The 21,349-nt window shown below is 40.9% G+C and overlaps 2 protein-coding genes across 3 annotated transcripts in view; both read left to right on the top strand.

Moving 5' to 3' along the window:
* Window positions 1-58: 58 nt before the first annotated feature.
* ORC1 (origin recognition complex subunit 1) lies at window positions 59-16,571 on the top strand. Its single transcript, XM_062497045.1, has 17 exons — window positions 59-80; window positions 858-962; window positions 1,363-1,490; window positions 2,660-2,829; window positions 3,012-3,393; window positions 4,042-4,555; window positions 5,892-5,996; window positions 6,363-6,549; window positions 7,072-7,178; window positions 7,909-8,010; window positions 8,533-8,704; window positions 10,916-11,023; window positions 11,744-11,893; window positions 13,107-13,226; window positions 14,685-14,851; window positions 15,079-15,166; window positions 15,644-16,571. The coding sequence occupies exons 2-17, from the start codon at window positions 874-876 to the stop codon at window positions 15,836-15,838; spliced, it is 2,784 nt and encodes a 927-aa protein (XP_062353029.1). The 5' UTR covers window positions 59-80; window positions 858-873; the 3' UTR covers window positions 15,839-16,571.
* CC2D1B (coiled-coil and C2 domain containing 1B) overlaps window positions 16,559-21,349 on the top strand; it is a 28,418-nt gene continuing 23,627 nt past the window's right edge. Inside the window, exons 1-3 of one of the 2 annotated variants that reach the window (XM_062497046.1) lie at window positions 16,559-16,572; window positions 16,917-17,021; window positions 20,010-20,151. In XM_062497046.1, coding sequence (XP_062353030.1) covers window positions 16,956-17,021; window positions 20,010-20,151 — 208 coding nt within the window. In that variant the 5' untranslated portion in view covers window positions 16,559-16,572; window positions 16,917-16,955. Of the gene's footprint in view, window positions 16,573-16,916; window positions 17,022-20,009; window positions 20,152-21,349 lie in introns of those variants that run through there. The other variant, XM_062497047.1, reaches the window with a different exon arrangement.

Here is a 21,349-nt window from a genome sequence, read left to right as displayed (position 1 = left end):
CGCCGCCGGGGGCGGGGCTGTGCGCGGCGTTTGGCGCGAAGTTCCATCGGGGCGGTGAGGGGACGCGGTGAGGGGACGCGGTGAGCTGGGGCCATGATGGGGCACGGGGGACAAAGTGCGCTGGGACAGGCTGGGTACCCTCCCTCGCTCGAGATATCCCAGAACGCGATCCTGTGCAGCGTCCTCTGGGACGGGGAGCGGGCAGGCGGGACCCGACAGAGCGCTGCGGTGTGTCCCAGGCTCTGTGAGGGGGTCGGGCCGGCTCGGGGCTGTGCTCGGGGGGCTCTGCGGGGTCAGTGCTGCTGCCGGAGCCCACCGGTGTCCCCCGTGTCCTCCCCGCCGCACCGGGGCCCCTCAGCCGCCATGTGCCGCCCGGGCTGGGCCGGTGAACGGCGCTGTGGGCTGTGCGTGGATTTCCCTTTTCCCCGACTTTCCAGACGAAAATTCTTACTTGGGAATTACAAAAAAAAACCAAAAAAAACCCCAACAACAACAAAAAACCCAAAGGAATTAAAACCCAAAATGAGACCATAAGCATTGAGCGGAAGGGAAACGTCGGTGACGGTCTGACGGTCTCCCCGGGGAAGAGCCGGCCCCGCCATGGCGGTGAGGGCCGGGGAGCAGCGGGGAGTGGAAGAGGAATTGAGGAATAAGTCACTACTGATATCTTTCTTTTTTTCCTCATCCCTCGCGGAGGGGTGCCTTGGGACTTTTGGGGAAGGTGGGCTTTTCTGTGTCAACCACCGTTCTGCTGCTGAAAAAATTGATAGCGCTTCTATGTGTCTTCCCATTTTTATTTTATTTTATTTTATTTGGTTTTAAATAATAATCAAAAAGTGTTTGTTTATTTATTTTAGCTTTTCCTTGGGAATCATGAACACCCGGCAGCAAAGCAAACTTACCCACTGCTGGTATGGAAAACCCTTGGGCTCAGACAGAAAGCTGAGGACTTCCCAGTACAAGTAAATAATATTTATTTCTGTTTTGCTAAGGGAAACGTAATGGATGTTTCTTTACCTTTCTGACATCGTGTAGGTTAACATGGCAGTCATTGACAATGCAAGTAATGTTTTGAGCATTTTTTGTTGTGACACCGTAATGTATATATGTAATGAAAGCATTATCACTAAAGTCTTAAATTATAAACTGTATCGTGTATAAGCAAAAACATTTAACCAACTGCATGAATAAGTTTTAACTAATTGAACTGCATATGAAAGCTTCTAATCAGGTAACTAAATTGCAAGCATTGCAAGAAGGGACATAACTAACTGTAAAGTTGATAGGCCATTAGGCCTCATGATATGTGAATTACAAAGAATATGAAATTCTCTTAATCTTCCTGTGTCTGTCACTTTCTAGGGGGATCGTAATTATATCAGAAAGCAGCAAAACAGAAATCTGTATACAGCTTGGTGACTTTATTTTAGTAGAAGGGGTAAATGCAGATCAGCCTTATGTGGCACAGCTCGTGGATTTATATGAAGATGGTAAGAGAACTAAAAACTTACATTCTGTGTGAGAATTTTTAAAATGTTTTAAAGTTACCATTAACTCTATGTCACTGGCCTAATTTATTAAGAAAATCAGATTTTGGTAATAATTTCTTCTGTATTCATGTGCTCCTCCAAATATTTTGGGCTGATGGCTAATTTCATCTAAATTTGATACATAAATGGAAATTAAAGCACACTGTAATTTTTTAGTCTTTTTATGTAACTGTCTAATTTAAAAGCAGTGGTCATTGAGGAAGACAATTGGAGCTCATGTGTTATTTAGAAATGTAAGAATCCAAGTGGAGCAAGAGTACTGCAGCCCTGAAATTTGCATCTCATTAGACATCAGGCATTTAATGCCTTGAATTTAAAAATAAAGTACAAGGTTGAATAAATGGGGTTTCTTACTTCTGTTCCTTGTGGAGCTAATTGTTTATACATAGATAGCTACAAAAAGATAGATCATGGGAGGTGAGTGATACAAAAATTGTCTGAGTCTGAATTGGGAGCTACTCATTGGCTCTATCTGATTGCTTTGAGCAACTTTTTTTTGTGTTTGTGCCATAATAATACTATTTCAAGAGTTTTTTGTATTCTTAATCTTTTCAAAAGCATAAATGCATATAATTCCATTTTATTTATTTATTTATGCATTTTTTTGTAGCACAATTGAAAACTCTTCTCATGCTGGAACAAAACCCATGAAACTTCCTTAAAAACAGGATATTTCATCAGCAATATTCCCTGGTTTGTCAGCCAGTGAAAAAAAATGCATCTGACTTTTCAAAGTACAATGGCACTACAAATAATATCCTGAAATTTCTCAGTTCTCCTTTTATGTCACTGCTTTTAGTTAGCAGGGTTTGAGGAGATCACATCTATGCAAATAAGGAACCTCTTTGTGATAGATAAACTGGTGGTCTGGAGCTGGTCTCCAGGTATTTTTGTGATTGAGACCCTGTGCAGGTGTTACCTCAGCCCTTAAAGTTCTCAACTCAGACATTTTAATTTAGCTTAGAAAATGAGATTTGCAAATCTCTTACCAGATGCTTTCTCGCCTGTGTCCAGGGAGGATTTCTACCCTTGCTGGCATTTCAGCTGAAGTCTGGCACCATTTGTGACACAATAAAATTCTGATGTTCCCTGATTTCTCCTTGTTGCAGGCGCTCAGCACAAGCGTGCAGTTGTGCAGTGGTTCTGTCGTTTGGAGGAGATACCTCAGAACAAACGGAAGCTGCTTAAAAGAGAGATTTCTGCCCAGGAGGTGTTTTTCGATCAAGTTCTTGGCTATGACACTGATATAGCTGCAGAGACCATTATTAAAAGTATCATGGTATGTACTGCAACCTACCTACACAGTGAGGGAAGAAAGAAACAGCAACAGCCCTTAGTGTAAATTAGAAACTAAGGATTGCATGAGTTGAAGTAATAAGATCTAGAAATAGAAAATCGCTGAATTCTAAATTAACAGTAAACATTAACCTATGTGTGTTTTGATATTTCCTGGTTTTGCAGGTAGTGCCACTACATCTGGGTGAGGAGCTGCCTATTATTACATTAAACAAGGAACCAACTTTCTATGTCAAGCAGTCTTGGGATGGGAAGTGCTTTAAGGTTTTGTCCCCAGACACATTCTCTAAGCTGAAAGAAGCTAACAAGAAAAGAGGTGTCATCACAAACACTTCAAAAGCATTTATTCCTTCAGACATCCTTACACCTGTGAAAAAAGAGACGGAGAGTGTTGTTCGGAGTGCCGCAAAACCGAAAAAGGTTGATATGGAAATAGAATCCAAACATTCTTCTTCCAAGTCCTCACTTGCTAAGGAGAGGCATTCTCAAAGAGTGGCTAATAATGACATCAAAACCCCAACAGCAAGGAAGAAGCTGGAGTTAAACAGTATGTGTATGGCAAGATTCTGTTCATTCAGTAATTCTGTATACGTTTTATGCTTCTCCCTTTTGGCTAGTTCAAACTGTTGTTAACATTCAACATCGGTATTTTTAGCTACCTTGTTCAGGCTTTGGGATTAGCCCAAACCTTGTAGGCACATCACTTGTTTGTCTTGTCTGTTGTTTCAAGTACTCTACTGCACGTATCCAACTGCTGTTGCAAATGCTGTATTTGTATCTGATAAGTATAAATGAAAGTGCTTGTTGTCTGAAATGCTACCAGTCAGCCTCTTGATGTCTGAATGTCCCAATTTCTTTACTCTTTTGACTGGTTGTCATCTAAAATGTTTGCATTCAGCTGGTCGAATAAGCACATTTGGTCCTGTGTAACGTGCAGTACTTTCAACATGGAACTAAAGTTGTAAGTGGTGGAGGTGGGTTTGAAAACTGAAAAAATCCGTTTGTCTTCCTTCTATTTAGTAATTTTTCAGAGGAAGTGCCTTCTAGTGATCCAGTTCCTTGTTCCTGGAGTGAAATGTCCATCTGCTTTCATTTAAACAACAGTCACTGTGCCAGCTGTATCATCACTTCTGAAAGTTAGCCAAACCAGCCATATTGAAGCCTGACAAAAGTTCATTTTGCTTTTCATTTCTAGGTCCCACGAGGTCCAAAGGCAGGCTGCTGGGATGTGAAGTTTTGGATCTTTTGGATGATGACTGTGATGCCATAGCACCATTACAGCCATCAGCCACTAAAAGAAAAGTGAAATTCACAAGTGAAATTTTAGGCTCACCACCAAAGATCCCCTGCAGCAATAAGTCAACATCTGTGACTGCAGAGCACCATCAGAGTTTCAGTGACACCATACGATTGTCCCCCTGCAGCAATGATAGATCAACATCTGTGACTGCAGAGCACCATCAGAGTTTCAGTGACACCATACGATTGTCCCCCTGCAGCAATGATAGATCAACATCTGTGACTGCAGAGCACCATCAGAGTTTCAGTGACACCATACGATTGTCCCCCTGCAGCAGTGATAGATCAACATCTGTGACTGCAGAGCACCATCAGAGTTTCAGTGACACCATACGATCATCCCCCTGCACTAAGGTCAGAGAATTCAGTGATGAAGACAAAGATCTTCGTGAGAAGGATGACATTCCATCGTAAGTGACAGCATTTTTGTCGTTGTTTTTGTATGGGATTTCTATTTGTATGAAGCTCTCTTGAAACACATTTATGGAAGACCTCTGGAGAGAAAAGTAGGTGAAGTCTCTCCACGTGCCATGTTTTGCCTGTTGAGAACAAGGAGAGAAGGGGGAGAACCTCAGCAGTGACAAGTGCACTGTGATGAAGCTTCAGAAAAAATTACTTGGAGGTGAATGAATGATCAGGGAGATCCAAAGAGGACTTCACTTTTCAGATGGAAAAGCAAGAACAGAGAGATGGTGTTGGAAATGGGAATGGTAGGATGATATGAAAAGAAACTGAAGCCATGTTGATCATTGTACTCATCAACATGGATGAAAATTGTTTCTCTGCATTCCATTATCAAAGCTCAGATGTGCTTGACTTGTGACAAGTGTTAAGGGATGCTGGACTGTAGGAAGTGGTTTGATTGGCCTCAGGAGAGTCTCCATGAGAATTGTATGTATACTTCCATGCTAATTTTTATGTAGGAAAGAAATCTAAGCCCAAAAAGCACAACTACTCAAGTATATTTTCACAGTCTTGAAAAATGGCATAGATTAGGTGAGGAGAAGAATGGAATAGATTTTCTTGTGCAAGAAGCCAGAAAGCAGTCCTTTTCCTCTTTTCCAAGAGTTAAGATGTGGGTGCAACAATGGAATTTCTGCCTTTTTTAAAATATAATTTATAATTTTATATAATTATATATAACATGAAAATGTTTACCTTTCATTGATATGGCAGTGGCATTTCAGTAGTATTTATAGATCAAAAAAACTTGTTAGGAACTGTCAACAAATAATAAAAGCGTCTGTAATTAATCTCATTTTGTACTTTGAACCAGTAGTAACAGTACAGCGTTTCAGTGTCAGGGATGAAGAAGCACTCAGGTAGATAACCAAGGAATATCAAAACACAAAGAGAAAAATACATTCCAAAGGGCAAATCACGGAGATGCCCAAAAGAAATATTTTTTTTATCTTTCTCTTTAAGAAATAGGCAAAAAATTCCACCTCTCAATAAAATAAAACCACAGCTGTTCTGAGCCTCTGTCCCTTCAGTTTGGCAGTGCAAAATAGGACATGTATTTTGTTTTCCTTGGCAAATGTGTATTGGAGACACAGTGCAAGAAGGGGGAAATTGTGCTTCCAGCATCCATGCCATAGCCCATCTGTAAATAACAAATAAGAATTCATGCTGGATGGACAGTGGTAACAATTGAGCCTGAAGTTTGAAAGGCCTTCTCTGTGTCTGTCCTTACAAGTGTGATGCAAAGAGAGGGAATACAACCAGCTTTGTTTTATTTCTTTCCAGGTTAGGTGGGTATCGGAAACGGAGCAGCCAGAGCCCTGTGTTGACCCCTCGTTCTCGCAGAACATGTGCACAAAAAACCAGTGCTCTCATTGCAGAGCAGATCAGGTAAACCCTGCAGCCATGATCTCCTGTTCAGATTGCTGTTGAGAGCTTGAAGCCTTGAGAGCTTGTCTGGCTTAATGTTGAAATGCAAATGGTTCTAGAAGCACAGCTTCATTGCAACTGGAGTAAAACTGGTTTATGTTCAGAAACGTAAAGCTTGACTCAACGGTGTTCTTCAGAAAACTGACTTCATTTAAACCAGTCTGTTAAAAAGCTATGGAAAATTAGCAGCTGAAGTGGAAAACATTTTGGCTTGCTGATTACAAGAACTCTAGAAAAAGCTGAAAGTGTACAAATGTTGCTCTGTGATGTATTTGTGGACTTCTATTTTATTTTTTTTTAAACTCACATAATTTCTGTTTCTCATAGCATGTTGTACCAGGAAGATTTTCTGTCTGGCTCTGACAGTTCCTACTCTTCAAGTAGTGAGGAAGAGGAGGATGATGATGTGTCCTGTACACCAAAAAAGAAAACTAAATCCAGCAGAATATTCAGCACCCCAAAATCTTCAAGGAACTCAGCAGTTCACACTCCTGCAAAGACACTGAGGAAAACTGTAAGGTTCCATATAAAAAAAGCACTATTTTTTTATTATTTCTGAGCCAGTTATTTAAATGCTTGATGCCTGTGTACCAGAGTTAAGTATCTGAACTCCCTAGCTTTTAATGAAGCATTATCTGGATTAGTTTAATCTTTGCTATAAGTAGGTTATGCAAATATATAACCATTTCCATGTTGTGAATATTGTGACAATATTGATCAGAAAACTGTAGCCTAAACAAGGAAGTTAATGACTTGGATGCTGCTTCTTAAGAACCAGATCATTCTAGTATGCAGCACTTCCAAAAAGGATTAACAAAAATTCTTCATACAGTTAAAAGGTGTAATTGTCACCACCCCCTTTTCAGTTCCCTTTTTCTCTTAGGAAGAAAACACCATAAGGCTTGTTTAATAATTCCCAGTGTAAATACTGGTTCTCAGTTCATCTTGTACTCTGGCAAATCATATTGATGATTTGTTCCCAACAGAAATTGCTGTTTATAGAAAATCTGTGTGAGGTTGCAATTTCTCTTTGCAGCCTTTAAAAGAAACACCCAGAACACCCCGGAATGCAACTCCAGAAATTCCCAGGCGCATCCAGGCAGCCCAGGAACCAGCCAGTGTACTGGAAGAAGCCAGATTAAGGTAACTTGTGCTTAGGAAAATCAGCTTTATTTTGCATCAGGTGTGCATAGAAGTAGGCTGTGCTGAAATGGGGAATGTCATCTTTACTATTTTGAATAAAATAGGTAAAAATGCATGCTGTTCTGATCCAGGAAGAGTATTTAATAATTTACAGTACAATACTAGATTTACAAATAGTGGTAGTACTTACAGTACTACTTTTGCAATTTCAAATTTTTTTAACAAGTCCATGCTAAGTTCTTCAGAATTAGGTATCTTTATTCTGTGCAACATTAGAAAAACAAAGATCTTCTTTGATTAGCTTTAGATTGTAAAGGTACAATATTTCTCTCTCTTTGGTGCTTGAAAAAGCTTTACAGGTATCACTGTAGATCTTCACAGTGGGGAGAAAAAAAAAAAAGGCATTCAATTCAGGACTGACTATCTTCCAAACTGGGTTTTAATTCTGTTTCCTATAAGCAGTCTTTCCTGTTTTATCCTACCTCTGCACTGACTTATAAGTAGTTTTGGAGTTAAAACAGATGGATCTTTATTACTGCATAAATTAAGAGCACATAGGGAGAGAGCAGGCTATTTCTTTTGGGATACCTGACATTGATGCTCAGACTTAAAAGTATGTGAGAGAGATTGAGAAAACTCCACATGGGAGGAAGGTGAGCATCTGCCTGTTTGTTTGCATCAGTTCTTCAGAGAGAGCAGCAATTTTAATCTTCTTTTTTTTATTTCAAAGGCTGCATGTTTCTGCTGTCCCAGAATCTCTGCCTTGTCGTGAGGAAGAATTCCAGGATATCTATAACTTTGTGGAAAGCAAACTTATTGATGGTACAGGAGGGTGAGTTTGCAAGATCACATCTGCTTACTGCATAACAGCAGTCAGATGATATACTTTTACTTTATATTTATACTTTATATTTATTACTTATATTTAAAAAGTTATCATAATTTAAAGTAACTAGTTCAATTTTCCTGGTATTTTTCTTCCTTAAGTGATGCTGTGTGTAAAAATAGCGTGGGCTTCTTTATTTTACAGATTCAAATTAGAGATTGGATTATAACTGGTCAGTTTTAGAAGTCTGGAAAACTTTTTTTTTTTTTTATAAAAAAGGTAAATTACATTTATAAGATGTTTTAGGTTGTTAATTGCTTCAGTAATAATAAAAATCCTCGTGATCCTCCAAGGTGTTACATGTCCCAGCTTGCAAATAAAGATGGAAGATGTAATAAGATGTAGGGAGTTGCCAGAAATGTCAGAGGAGTATTCAGGACTGGTGTTAGAGGTCAGGAATTGCAGCTCATTAATCCCAAGAGTGTTACCATTGGCTTAGGCTGCTGAAGAGGTGCTCTCCTTTTGTAGGTGCATGTACATTTCTGGAGTGCCTGGAACAGGTAAAACTGCAACTGTTCATGAAGTCATTCGGTGTCTTCAGCAAGCTGCAGAAAATGATGAGCTGCCACCATTCCAGTTTGTGGAGATCAATGGCATGAAGCTGACAGACCCTCACCAAGCCTATGTGCAGATATTAGAGGTAAGTAAAGTGTTTTCAGTGGCTCCTGGGTTTGAAAGAAGAGATCTTACACTTCACCATCAGACCCCTGATATGTTACAGTGTTCAAGGCACTTATCAGCACTTCCCAGTTCCTCCTAGAGACTGTGTGCTTTTATCTTGGAGCAGATTAGAAAATTATTAACTTAAGGTCTTAGTCAACTTCTTGAACTGTTTTGCTTTCTGCTGCATAAGGATAGTGGCTGAGAAATACCCTGGCTTATTGCATCTACTCATCTAAAAAAAAATCTAAACCAACTTTCTCTATTTTCCTATGGTGTACCTTTTTCTGCATGTCTGCTTAAACTACTAAGGTGACAAGTCTGAAAGTGAGTGTAACAGCAGAATAATTACTGAGGGGGTCCTAATGGTTAATCAGTCAGTCATAATAGTAATGCAGCTAAAGAGGGGCCACCTCTGTCAACAAAAGTCTATTTCTGATATCCATGAAAAACCAGTCTGCAGTATCCATCTGTGACTACTGACTATGCTTGTGTTGTATGGGTGGGAATTAATCTTCTGAGGACTGGATTAAGATCACCCAGCAGGCATTAGGCAGTAACTGCTCAAAAGCTTTCTCAGTCTAGGCTAACTTTAAACCAGTGACCTGGAAATTAAATGGTTTCCTGAAGCATCTGTTCCATTTTGATACAAACTTCTGCTCCATTTATTTAAGTTTGACATCATCTTTCTGAGCAGGGAGTGGCATACATTAGTGTTCTAATGTCCCTGTCCTCATAGTTGTGAGTTGAATTTGCATATTTGCATCCTTTCCTCAAAACAGCTTAGACAGACAGTGTCTTGCTGAGGGATTTGCTGAGGCCAGGCCACTGTGTTTCTTTAGCATAGTGAGAGGCTTCCCGACAATTACCTTATTTCATGGTAGTGTGAATGCATTTTAGCATCCTTTGTTCCTATCTCATTCAGCATAAAATCTAAAAATGAATAAAGAATAGGCCTTTGGAAGTACAATCTGTTTCCCCCCACTGGTCCTGAACTCTAAGGTAGCCCAGTGAAATATCCTTTAGGGGAGTACAAGGTCACATGAACCATGTACTTCCCAATTCCTTCTGCCTCAGCTACTGTCAAAGAGCCCTAACTAAGAGCTGGGCTGCTGCTGCTCTCCTGATTGCTGCAGGTCAAGATCCACTTTGATGATGTTTCTTTGCATGACTCAAGCAAATTCTGGAGCTTCCCGTCTGCAGTTACTGCTGTAGCAAAGTTTAGAGATGGAACAGGGATTGGAAGCCCTGGACAGATGAAAGAGATGGGGTTAAATACCTGGGTACAGTAAGAGTCCAGTTCCACCACAGCAACTGAACTCCAGGGTATGCTGGATACTCAGCTCCAGAGCTGTAGAATCAGGGTTCTCTGGGATTCAGCTCTTTTCTCTGACTGATTTGGACTGTCCTGACTAAACTGGAAACATGAAACAAGCAGGGATTTCATGTTAATCTTGTGCTCTGGCTTGCTTAGTAATTATCAAATCATAGGTTTATAAGAGATTTTAGAAAAGAAATACAGTTTTCAAATGCAGTCTCCATTTGGCTTTATTCCTGGACTTTACACTATGATGAACAATTGATGCAGCATCTGCAGTGTAATTTTGAAATGTCATGCTTTGATTTCTGGATATCTTTGGACTTGCAAGGGAAGGGGTAATGTACAGTCAGCTCATCTGTTCTGCCACATAGTTGCAAAAGGTATTGCAGGTATTTTTTTAGCTCACAGTTGAATAAACTTAATTATAGGTCCTGCTGATGATTCATTAGAATTTTAATAGCAGTCCAAGATTACTCAAGTCAGGCTATTCTTGTCAGCTGATTTAGGCTTTTCAGTAGGTGTTTGCACTCAAAGATACCCTAGAGATATGCTGGGTTTAGAGCCCTCTAGACTGGGTGGGTTCAGGATTTCTTAATGATTCTAAGACAGATTGTAAAGAATTCTGTGGGCCTTTCTTTTTAGCTGTGCATTGTTTTGTTTCTCTTCACCTTTATGGGCAGTTCTTGGTGTAGACCATAGTAGTCTTATGAACTACTTTCTCCTTTTTTTCTTTTTTACTCCCCCATGGAAGAAATAATCCAAGATCTTGGTGTTGATTGTTAAGGAAAAGTAAAGTTGAATGGAGTCAAATTCTGTATTTCCAGGGGTTTGGTGTGATTAATCTGCAATATTTGTTCAATCCTTGTGCAGTTCTTGACAGGTCAGAAGGTGACAGCTACCCATGCTGCAGTACTGCTAGCAAAGCTGTTCAATACACCTGGACCAAAGAGGAAGACAACAGTGCTGATAGTGGATGAGGTGAGACAAAGAATCCTTTGTTTTCTTTCCTCCAAGGAAAGTGAGTTTTTGGTGGATGGAAAATTATGCATGCTTTGAGTGTATCACATGTGGTGGAACAGGAATAGACGTAGGAGAGAGGAGACACAAGTAGTTCCTCTTACCTGTTTCAATTCAGTTTCCTAAGAAGGCTGAGTATCCTGTTGCCATGTTCTCTGCCTTGGATTTCATATTGGTTTTATGTTTTGTTATTCCAAGACATGGAATAAGTTGTCAGTTCTAAATACCAGAGAATTCAACTGTATTTTGTCTGGAAGCTGCTGCTTTTCCAGTGGGAAAACTCACAGAGAAATAAGTCACACCCAATTTAGAAAAACCTTGAATATGCTATGTTCAGTAATAATCATATATGCTATTTTTGCTGTAAGCTAATTCAGGCTCTCACTTGGAGGGTCTTTGAATCTTGTTAGATGTAGTGTCAGTATCACAGTAGTGTTTTAAAACTCCAGCTATTTAACATTTACTGTTCAAGCATCCAGTTGAACTGCGCTTTTCCAAAAGAGATTCGAGCCCTAATTCAGCAAATGCAGCCCAATTTAGTAGATGGATAAAGGAAAGCTAACTGAGACAGCTTGTTTAGAATCACATGAGAAATCATCTGTGGCAGAGCTGGTTCTCAAACCCCCACCAGGTACTGTCATTCTTTTCTCCAGTCTGATTCTTCTCTCTCTATCTCTGCAGCTTGACCTGCTGTGGACCCGGAAGCAGAACGTGATGTACAACTTATTTGACTGGCCAACCCAAAAGCACTCCAAGTTAATCATCCTGGCCATTGCCAACACCATGGACCTGCCAGAGAGAATCATGATGAACAGAGTAGCTAGCAGGCTGGTATGTCCTAGCAGTTCTGTTGCTATGCCATAAAAGGAGAACAGGTTAAATACTGGATGCAATCAAAAGCAATCCAGAAGAAAAGTAGGATTGGTTATATCAGAAGCTGAACAGTGTTTTTTTTATAATTCCCTCTCCAGAGGGTTGATAATGAACACATAAATCTTAGCAAAGTAAATTCATGAGCATGTTTGCTAATCATGTATTATGCTGTGTTATGTACACTATGTTCTTGTAAGAATGAAATAAGAATATGGATGCCTTTTTAAATATATTAGGATCTGGATAATCAAATGCTGTGCTTCATGGTTAAGCTGCTTACTGAGGAGTTCAGAAGAATTCTCTTCTGTTTTCTCTTCCTCTTTCCCCTTTGATTCCAGAAACCTACTACTCTGTTTGCCTTTATCAGTTGGTAGATTATATAAAAGTATCCAACAAAGAAAATTGGATGCACTCTGCACTTGTTTTCAATATACTTTCCTAGGTCATCTCACCACAGCTCTGAAAAGTGATTTGCAAAAACAGTGCTATGTGCCTCTATCCTTCCATGACTCAAAAACAGCTCCACAGGGTGTGAATTGCTTTCCCCCACCCACTAAACCCACTGCAGATCAGCTGAGTCCATATAGTCACAAGAGAAGTTTTGCATAAGAGATTCAAAACTCGGGTCTCCTGTGGGATGACAGGCAGTGCACCCACCATCTGTAACATAGATTGTTCTCAGCTGAGGGAAGTTCTTATTAGCTTGAGGCAAAAGAGAGTTTTAAATCTTGTCTGATGGCTAACTTGAAGTCAACACACACATACAGATTTGCTAAAAGAGACCTTAATGTTTCCACAGCTGCTGCTGTTACTATATTAAAAAAATAACGGTGTAGACAGATGTAACCAGATTTTTTTGTATCGAGGAGTTCTGATTTGTTTAAAAGGTTTTTTGTAAGAGAAATCTGGATTCTAAGAGCAGCTTCACTTTGTCCTTGGGCCTTTCAGTGGGGAGATCTAACTCAGGTCCTCACTGAGTCACAGTTTTGTGGATTTGCACATTCATTTCACAAATGTGATTGATCAAAGCATGTCACTAGGAGGGAAAAAATGTGGAAGACTGATTGCTCCTACCAGAAAAAGTAAAAGTAAGCACACAGGCCATGCTTGGGCAGTTGAGAGTTTTCCAGCACCACAAACATTTCTCGTTGTGTTGTGTCATTTGTTGTAGGGCCTCACCAGAATGTCCTTTCAGCCCTACACCTACAAACAGTTACAGCAAATCGTTTCGTCCAGACTGAAGGGTGTGAAGGCATTTGAAGAGGATGCAGTTCAGCTGGTTTCCAGAAAGGTGAGCACAGATCAGATCAATGTCCCTCATGTTGCACCAGGTGAAAAGTGTGAGGACAGCAGGGAGAGTTTTTTAACAGCTGTTAGAGCTGGTTCTATGTTTGTGTTCTGTATTGGAGGCAAGTGGGGTACAATTAGATCATGTGTTATTCAGGGTATCTTCTCAGAAGACATTGCTAGAGCTGTGTCCTTGCTTTTTCCACCTACTCTGAGAAGGCAGCAGCATATTCCAAGAGCTGAAGGCATGACTGGAGTCGTGATGATAAGATGTCAACTGTCTCCACTCTTTAGCATAATGTGAGTCATTGGAGAATCCTGAAAAAGATAGCACACCAGTGGCAGTGGAAATAGCCTTATTAATTTTATTTCTGGAGATGTTTAGTGTCCTGTCATAATAGATAATACCTGTTCTGTTTGCAAGTCTTAATACCCAGTTGTACAAAACCCAAGTAATGCACTGGGGATCAGTAGCTTCTCAAACTGAGATATGTGCACTGCTAATGTGTTATGTTAGCAGCTCTATATTAAAGTAATCTATTAAAATTATGTCAAAACATCCTACATCATTGTAGGCTTAAAAAAGAGTGCTCATAAATATGTCAGAAGTAAATACAAGCATGTGTTTTGTCGTGAAGAAACCACCTCTCTGTAAGAGTAATAGTGATGGTTTTGCAGAGGGAACAATGGCAGTGTTTTTCTAGTATGAGTCTTCTTCAGAAAATATATACCTTGCAATTAGATTTTTTTACAGGGTTTCTCATTCTTGGTCCCGGCTGGGTTCTAGGGCTTTTGTATATTAGCAACATCTGCTGGAAAAGTAGGCCAGTACTGTATGTGGTGAATGTTCATAGCTTTATTAAAACTGGAAAGCATGGTTGGGGTTTTAACAAGTATTTTGTTTCAGAAATCTCAGACACCTAAAACTTTTCCAGCAGTTGTAACTGTAAATGGATATAGAAATCCTGGATATTTCTTTGAGACATTCTTAAATTATTACTGTACTCTTAAAATCAGTATTTTAATGAGTATAGAAGAACTGAGCTTTTTGGTGTCATACCCACCCCTGCTTTTTTTTTACCTTTTGCATGAACCCAGACTATGGTAAAGGTCTTCACTGATAATTAAACTGATATTTCTGAAAGCTTCTGGTGTTGAAGTGAACTGCACACCTTTAATTTTTTTTTTTTAATCTCTGACTTCTGTGTTTCAGAAAAAAGTTCAGCCTTGAATTTAGGATGTCCAGATCAGGGTGGGGGTGTGGGAGATGCAGAGAGTTGCTTCTGTTGGTTTTGGTCAGTAAGCTTTCTTGTTCAGGATCTGGGATTATAGTCAGGCAGTTCAGAGATGTTGCTTTCCCACTGGGTGCTCAGGGTATTTGGGGTTTGTTTGTTGCTTCTTGCTGAACTCTTTCCCCTGCTGTTTGGAAGTGTTGTCACGAATCTGTCACGTTCACTTGCAGGTGGCAGCACTGTCCGGGGATGCCCGGCGGTGCCTGGATATCTGCAGGAGGGCCACGGAGATCTGCGAGCTCTCCAGGCAGAAGAGAACCCCAGAGATGGTCAGGATGGCCCATGTGACTGAAGCCATAGATGAAATGTTCTCATCACCGTATGTCAGTGCAATCAGGTACAAATATCTCCTTTGCTTTTGTGTCTCTTTCACAGCACTAGTTTTTTCAAGAACAAAAATTGTGATGCCAGAGTTGCAAGCGGTGATCCAATTGTGACATAAACTGCCCACCCTGCGTTTAAATATGTAGCTCCCAAGGAATTTCCCTTCCAGACTTCCTCCTGATGTTTTGTAGGTTCTGCACTTCACAAATGGATCTTTGTCTGTTTTGTTTTTTGACTCAGGAATGCTTCGTTGCACGAACAAATCTTCTTGAAAGCAATTTTGGCAGAGTTTCGCAGGGCAGGCGTTGAAGAGGCGACAGTTCAACAGGTACGGGGCTTTTTTGTTTTGTCCAGACACCAGTGGTCTGGATCACAAGGTGGTTTTATTTGTTTTGGCCTGAATGTTGAAACATCTCACGTTTCTGCTCTAACATGTTTTATAACAGGAAAAATCAAAGAGAAGCTGAAATTATCAGGCAACAGTCCAGGGAGGAAAACTGAAAGTTGATTCCAACTTGTGCATCACTGTTTTTTTTCACAGAGGCAGATATGTCACTGGTAGCTTTGTTTTTTTCAGTATATTCATAAAATACTGGGCGCCAGCAGAGCTGTGAAGACTCTGGAGTAGTCATGAGTAGTGTAGAAGCTAAATGTTAACATTTATAGAAAGATGCAGTTCTAAATATTTTTATATAAAATTACAGCATCTGAACAGGCTGGAGCTGTTTTATCTCCCCTCCCATGGATGTGGGGGGAAGGCAGCAGGCAGTAAACATAACCTGTGTGCTTGTTTTCTTTTCAACAGATCTACCACCACCACGTGGCCTTGTGCAGGATGGAAGGCCTGCAGAGCCCCACGGTATCAGAAACCATGGCAATTTGTGCAAGACTTGGTGCCTGCAGGCTCTTGCTGATGGAGGCCAGCAATAAATATCTGCACATGAGGGTGCGACTGAACCTCAGCCAGGACGATGTCATGTATGCACTCAGGGAGGAATAAAACTAAAGAGATTTTATTGTTTTTAGCATGTATAAATATTTTAAATACCCTCTATTTTTATTTTTTTTTAATTATTGATAAAATGGAAATAGTGTATTTTTTTAAAATGCTTTGCTAATTTGTTTGGTGTATGAAAGCACTCTTTTTTAATAATAAAGAATTAATTTCAAAGCATTTTAAATATTTCAAACTACTTGTTTTTAGAAGTATTTTTATGTGCTGGTAGCTGGACCCCTTTTAATTGAGGTGTATGAACTTGGGATGGATTATGTGAAGAAGATTAATTGCATTGCTGTTTTTTTTTTTTTTTGAGGCTCGTGGTGTCTTTGGCATTCTGTAGATTTTCCTCAGTGACTTTTACACTCAATGAAAAGCATTGTTAAAACGTGCTTAAACTTGTCCTTACTAACATATTTAAAAGGAACATCCGCTTTGCAATCCAACATAATTAAAAGGAACTTTAGTTTGCAAGGCAGGCTCGATGTTGGAATGGAGGTGACTTAGGCTACCGCACGAACCGTGCCATTCAAATGCCCAGCTCCTTTGTCTGACGGGTCACTCTGCAGGGCTGAGAGCGCCGGGGCTGTGTGCAGGGCCCGGTCGGGACCGAACGCGGGCGGGCCGCGGCTCCGGGCCGGGCCCGCCCCTCCGCGCAGCCGCGGAGCAGCCGCGGGCGGCCGGGCCCTCCCCGCGCCGCGCCGGGCGGAGCTGCGGCCGCACGGGCGGGAGCCGAGGTGAGGTGAGCCGGGGCCGGGCTCTCTCCGGGCGGCCCCCTCCGCGCTTCTTCGCGCGGCTCCCGGCCCTTCGCCCCCGCAGCCGCTCCCTGCGCCGGCCGGGGAGCGCCCGCAGCCGGTCCTGCCCGCCGGCTCCCTCCGGAGCGCGGGTGCGGCCGGGCCGGGCCGGGCTCCCCGGGCCCCGCGGAGCGCGTCCCGCGGCGCTGCCCCTGCTGCCCTCACGGTGGGGGAGCCCTGGGAGGGACAGGCGGGGGGAAGCTGCGGGGTCGCGCCGCCCGCCTCCGTCCGGCGGGCTTTGCCTTGGCACAGGCAGGGCGCTGACTGTAAGTTCCGTGTGCTCTCAGTCCTATAGAGACACTGCCCTCTGAAATTCATGAACCAACATGCTTGGCAGAAGACCTAAAAAGAACCCTCAGGCAAAGGGCCGGGGAGCTGCAGTTGCAAAGCAGGTAAGGAGGGCAGACGGCCAGGGAGATGTGGTTGCAGAGCAGGCAGGGAACCCTCCTGTTCCCACTGCTCCTCAGGATAGCCTCGTTCAGACCTCTCGCTGCTGTTTTCCTGCAGGATCTCCCATGTGGTCATAGCATTGCAGGATCATGGAAAAAAAATAGATTATGTGGTGCCTGTTTTTCTTCCTTCCTCTTTAATACATTCTTCTTCAAGTAATTATCTGATAGGCAACTGTGGAGGTCTCGCAGGGAAAGCACGGTGTTGTAATGCTGTAATCTTTGCATGAGACCTCATGACTCATGCTTACAGTATTTTCTTAGCCCGGCTACGTTGAGATTTAGTAATAACTTCAGTGGCTCTGTGGAGGTTTTCCTTAAATCTCTAAGAAAACAGAAATAAGAGCAGCAGAATATCGGGTAATAAATTAAGGGATATGTGTGCGAGAATGTTAAGGTGCTAAACAGGAGACAGTTAACTTTAATTTCCCTTTCTATAGTAGTTTTTTCATGTAACAGAGAGACTGATAAGCCTATGCACCTTTCTTGTAGCTAAAATTGAGTTTACTTGTGTCCATGTGTTGGGTTTTTTTTTTCAATACTTAGTTACGTTCGGATGGAGTTTCAGAAGTCTTGTGGAGAGAAACAATAATTACTTATGGTTGGCAGGTGTAGAAAGTCAGGCCACAGTGTCAAAATTAGAAATACAGTCAAGGCAAAATTCTGGTAGAAAACTGACAGAAAAACAGTATAGAGTTAAAGAGTATGTTAGAACCAGAATGGAATTTCAAAAACTTTTGAAGGTAGAATAGGGGCAAGTAACAGGTAGAAAAACTGGTAAGAATATAGAGAAATGTGAAAAGGGAATGTAACAGGTTATTAGAACAGAGAAAATAGCTGAGATGTTCTCTTCTGGTGATTTCTTAGGAACCACTATTCTCATACTGAAGGCAGAATTCTGTAGTTAGTGATCCCTAATGTCACCATGACTCCAGTGTGAAAGTTTGCATTTCTCAGTGAGAGACAGTGTATAACTTAGTTTATCTGAGCAGGGGAGAAAATAAAAGGTGAAAACATCTTCCTTCCTTCCTTCCTTCCTTCTGGGCAAGAAAAAGAAACCTCACTCTGTAAAGACGGAGAGTAAATCAAGGATCTGATTAATGTATTTTACTAATTTCTAACTCAATACAGTTAATTATTCAGCCTGTCTTGCAGCATGGATGAATGTTTCTTGAAACAAATGGCTTGTTCACTTTCAAATTAATTCAGTTTAAAATGGTTTATTGTTGTGTATCAACTGAAAGCTTTTTATAACTTATTTATTCTGTTTTACTAAACATTGCTTCACTGCTACTAATTCAATTAAAAATTTCCTTATTGAATGGATGGTGACTTGGAGCTAGAACTGCTGAACTGCGTTCTTGACTAGAACTGCTGAATTGTGTTCTTGACTTCTGTGGTTGCTGCAGTTGCTTTCTTCAGTGTCCACACTTGCAGTGTGGTAATGAACAGATCCTGTGTGCTCCTGATCCCTTCTGCACATTAATGAGAGGTCTACATGTGTTCCAAAGAACTTGAATCTTTAGATCACCATTATAAGTATTTCCTATTTAAATATTGTTCTCACCTTCCTTCTCTTCTAGCCAAGTGTGCAAATACTTTAGTTTTGCTTTACAGCTGGGAGATGGATAAGGCAGAGGGTGGCTGACAGATCTGTCCAGTGCCTTGTGGAATGTCAAGGGCAGGATCAGGGGTAGGAAACAAACAGCTGCTGACTTTTGAGTGCTGTTGCTGGTGCTTGGAACCAGTGTTTCTTTGCTTTATCTTTCACGTTCTCCTTTGGGATTATAAAATGGCACAGTATGTTTCAGGGCAGTAGCCACCAGAACTTTGATTCCTACTTTGTTAAAAAAAATGTTACATTAATTTATAAACTGACAGCTTCTTGCAGCACTTCAGATCCTCACAACAGCAAGAGATTGCTAACCCTCACAATAATGACAGCTGATGTTTTTTCCTGTGCTGGAGAGAAGCTGAAGTGCTGCCTTCTTGGCAATGTGAGGATCAGTAAGGGCTTGTGCTTTGAAAAAGTCTGAGGAAAGCTTCACCTACCTCATAGGATGACTCTAATACTGTTCATTCATATTTATAAAAAATCTTAGCATACTTAAATTTGTTTGTTTGTTGTTTTTTTTCTGAGGCAGTTAGTATCTTAACCAGAAATACAAAAACTGTGATAAAATGGCATTTTAAAAGAATACCTTTTGGATTAAGACCCCAGAGATTCCTGTGATGTGCTTTGGAATATTTGGCCACAAGAGAGTGATAACCCTTACTATCATATCCTGATTACTGTTATTAATGCTGTTCCCTGAGATGCTATCTCTTAGCTGATGATCTGTGCCAGCCAGTTTGATGGTTTTCTCCAGTGCATTGTGGGCATTGCTGGGTTTTAATGGCTGTGTTTGTTTCTATGGGATTTAGAAACTGATGGAAGAGGAAGCCAGAACCGTTCTGTGTTTATAAATGTAGCTTCTTCAAGAGGTGATGGTGAAGTCTCTGCAGTGTGCACATGTCAGACCTGTTGTGTGTGAACCATGAGTGGATGTTTTTCAGCTTAGCTGTTACAGGCACTGCCCTCAACTTCCCTGATGCTATCTGCTTCATGAGGCAGAGTAAAACAAACATTTTATTCTACCTTCTTATGTCAGACTATTAAATAGGATTGATTTTAAGAAATTGTGTAGAGTTTTAAAGGGAATACTTGTGGGGTATTAAGATTTATGTACCTTACACCAGTTACGGGTGCCTGGTATGCATTGTTGTGGTAATAGAAGTGGTATGATAATGGGCTGAAAATAAAAATGAGCAGAATTCAGAATGCTGGAAAATGTCTAAATAATCCATGCAGTGTGCTGTTTTTGAGTGTCATCTTTGTTGTAACTGTAGGGTATTTTATTATTTTGTATTATTATTTTTCCTTGGCTCCAGCTGGGGCTGTTTGTGGATTTCAATCCTGAGGAGATGCTGCTGGGTGCAGAGGAAGGTGAGGATGATGGGGACCTTGAAGCAGAGCTTGCTGCTATCACAGGAGGAACAGTGAAAGAAGGAAAACCAAAACCAAAGGTGAAAGGTAAGTTAAAGTATCTGAGTTTTATTTTCCTTTAATAAATTTATCTAAATTTACTATTGACAAAAAAACCTTCAAATTTATCTAAAATGTTTTTTTTTAATCACTGGTAGAACCTGAATTTGCAACTGCTTTCCTTTACTTTGAAAGTTTTGTTACTCCACAAACAATGTAAAAGGTTTTTTTTTGTTTATGCTCTTGTAGGTATAGGAAAAAGATCTCTGGTGATGGCCCATTTAATGACTAAATTAAGACATGCTTTTTTAGCATATGAAGTCATAAAAAGGTGTAGTAGGCGCTAGATGATTTCAGAAGGGAAATTGTGTTTCTTGTGGAGGGTGGGTTGTTTGTCATGTGGTTGTTCTTCTGTTTTTGTTTGAAGAATGAATTTACATAACGAGCATTATATTTTTAGTTACTTGGAGTCTGTAACCAGAATTGAAGCCCATTTTCAGAGGCAAATACTGATGCAATTGGAGAATGCTGTAGCTTGTGTTATACAGGTTAGAGTGTCTCTTGGAACAGACTGTTACCATTCTTAATACTTTACGTATCTGTTAATTTAGTTTGGTGGTGTTTGCATGCAGCTCTGCAGTGTTTTACAGGCTTGCTGTAATCTACCATAAAACAAGGCTGCTGCTGTGAGGGACACTCCAGTGAGCATGCTCTGCCTCTGAGCATGTCTATGTTTGTGGAGCTGCAGGGTGAGCTGGTTCAGGAACTCAGCTGTGGGAGGTTTTCAGCTGAAACAGGTTTGCTTCCTGCCTGTCTGAGAGCTGGGATGGCAGCCAGTGGTTGAGGTGGGACAAGGGAAATGGGACCTACACTGTGTGAGCAGGTGCAGGAAGGAAGGGATTGTGCACTTACAGCCTTATTTGCAGCTCTGCTGTCATTTCCCTGTAATATTTGAAGGGGCTTCATGGAGAGCAGCAGGGAAATAAAGAATTTTGAAGTGTTTAGGTAAGACAACTCTATAAACACGGTAGCTGATAATAAGACAGAGGACACGTTTGTATCTGAAACTAAATTCTAAATCATTTCCACTCTCCAGATTTCAAAATTTTAGTAAACTCTTAAGGCTGATATGCATAATTGTGCAAATAGGCATAATAGCAGAACTTCTGCCATTAGATATAGGTTGTTCTTGGCTAAAATATGCAGGATAATGCTTTGAGGGTGAATCTGTATCAGGACCTCTTGA

The sequence above is a fragment of the Cinclus cinclus genome, chromosome 8 (genome assembly GCF_963662255.1).
Source record: "Cinclus cinclus chromosome 8, bCinCin1.1, whole genome shotgun sequence".
Classification (NCBI taxonomy): domain Eukaryota; kingdom Metazoa; phylum Chordata; class Aves; order Passeriformes; family Cinclidae; genus Cinclus; species Cinclus cinclus.
This window is presented reverse-complemented; position numbering and strand designations above follow the sequence as displayed.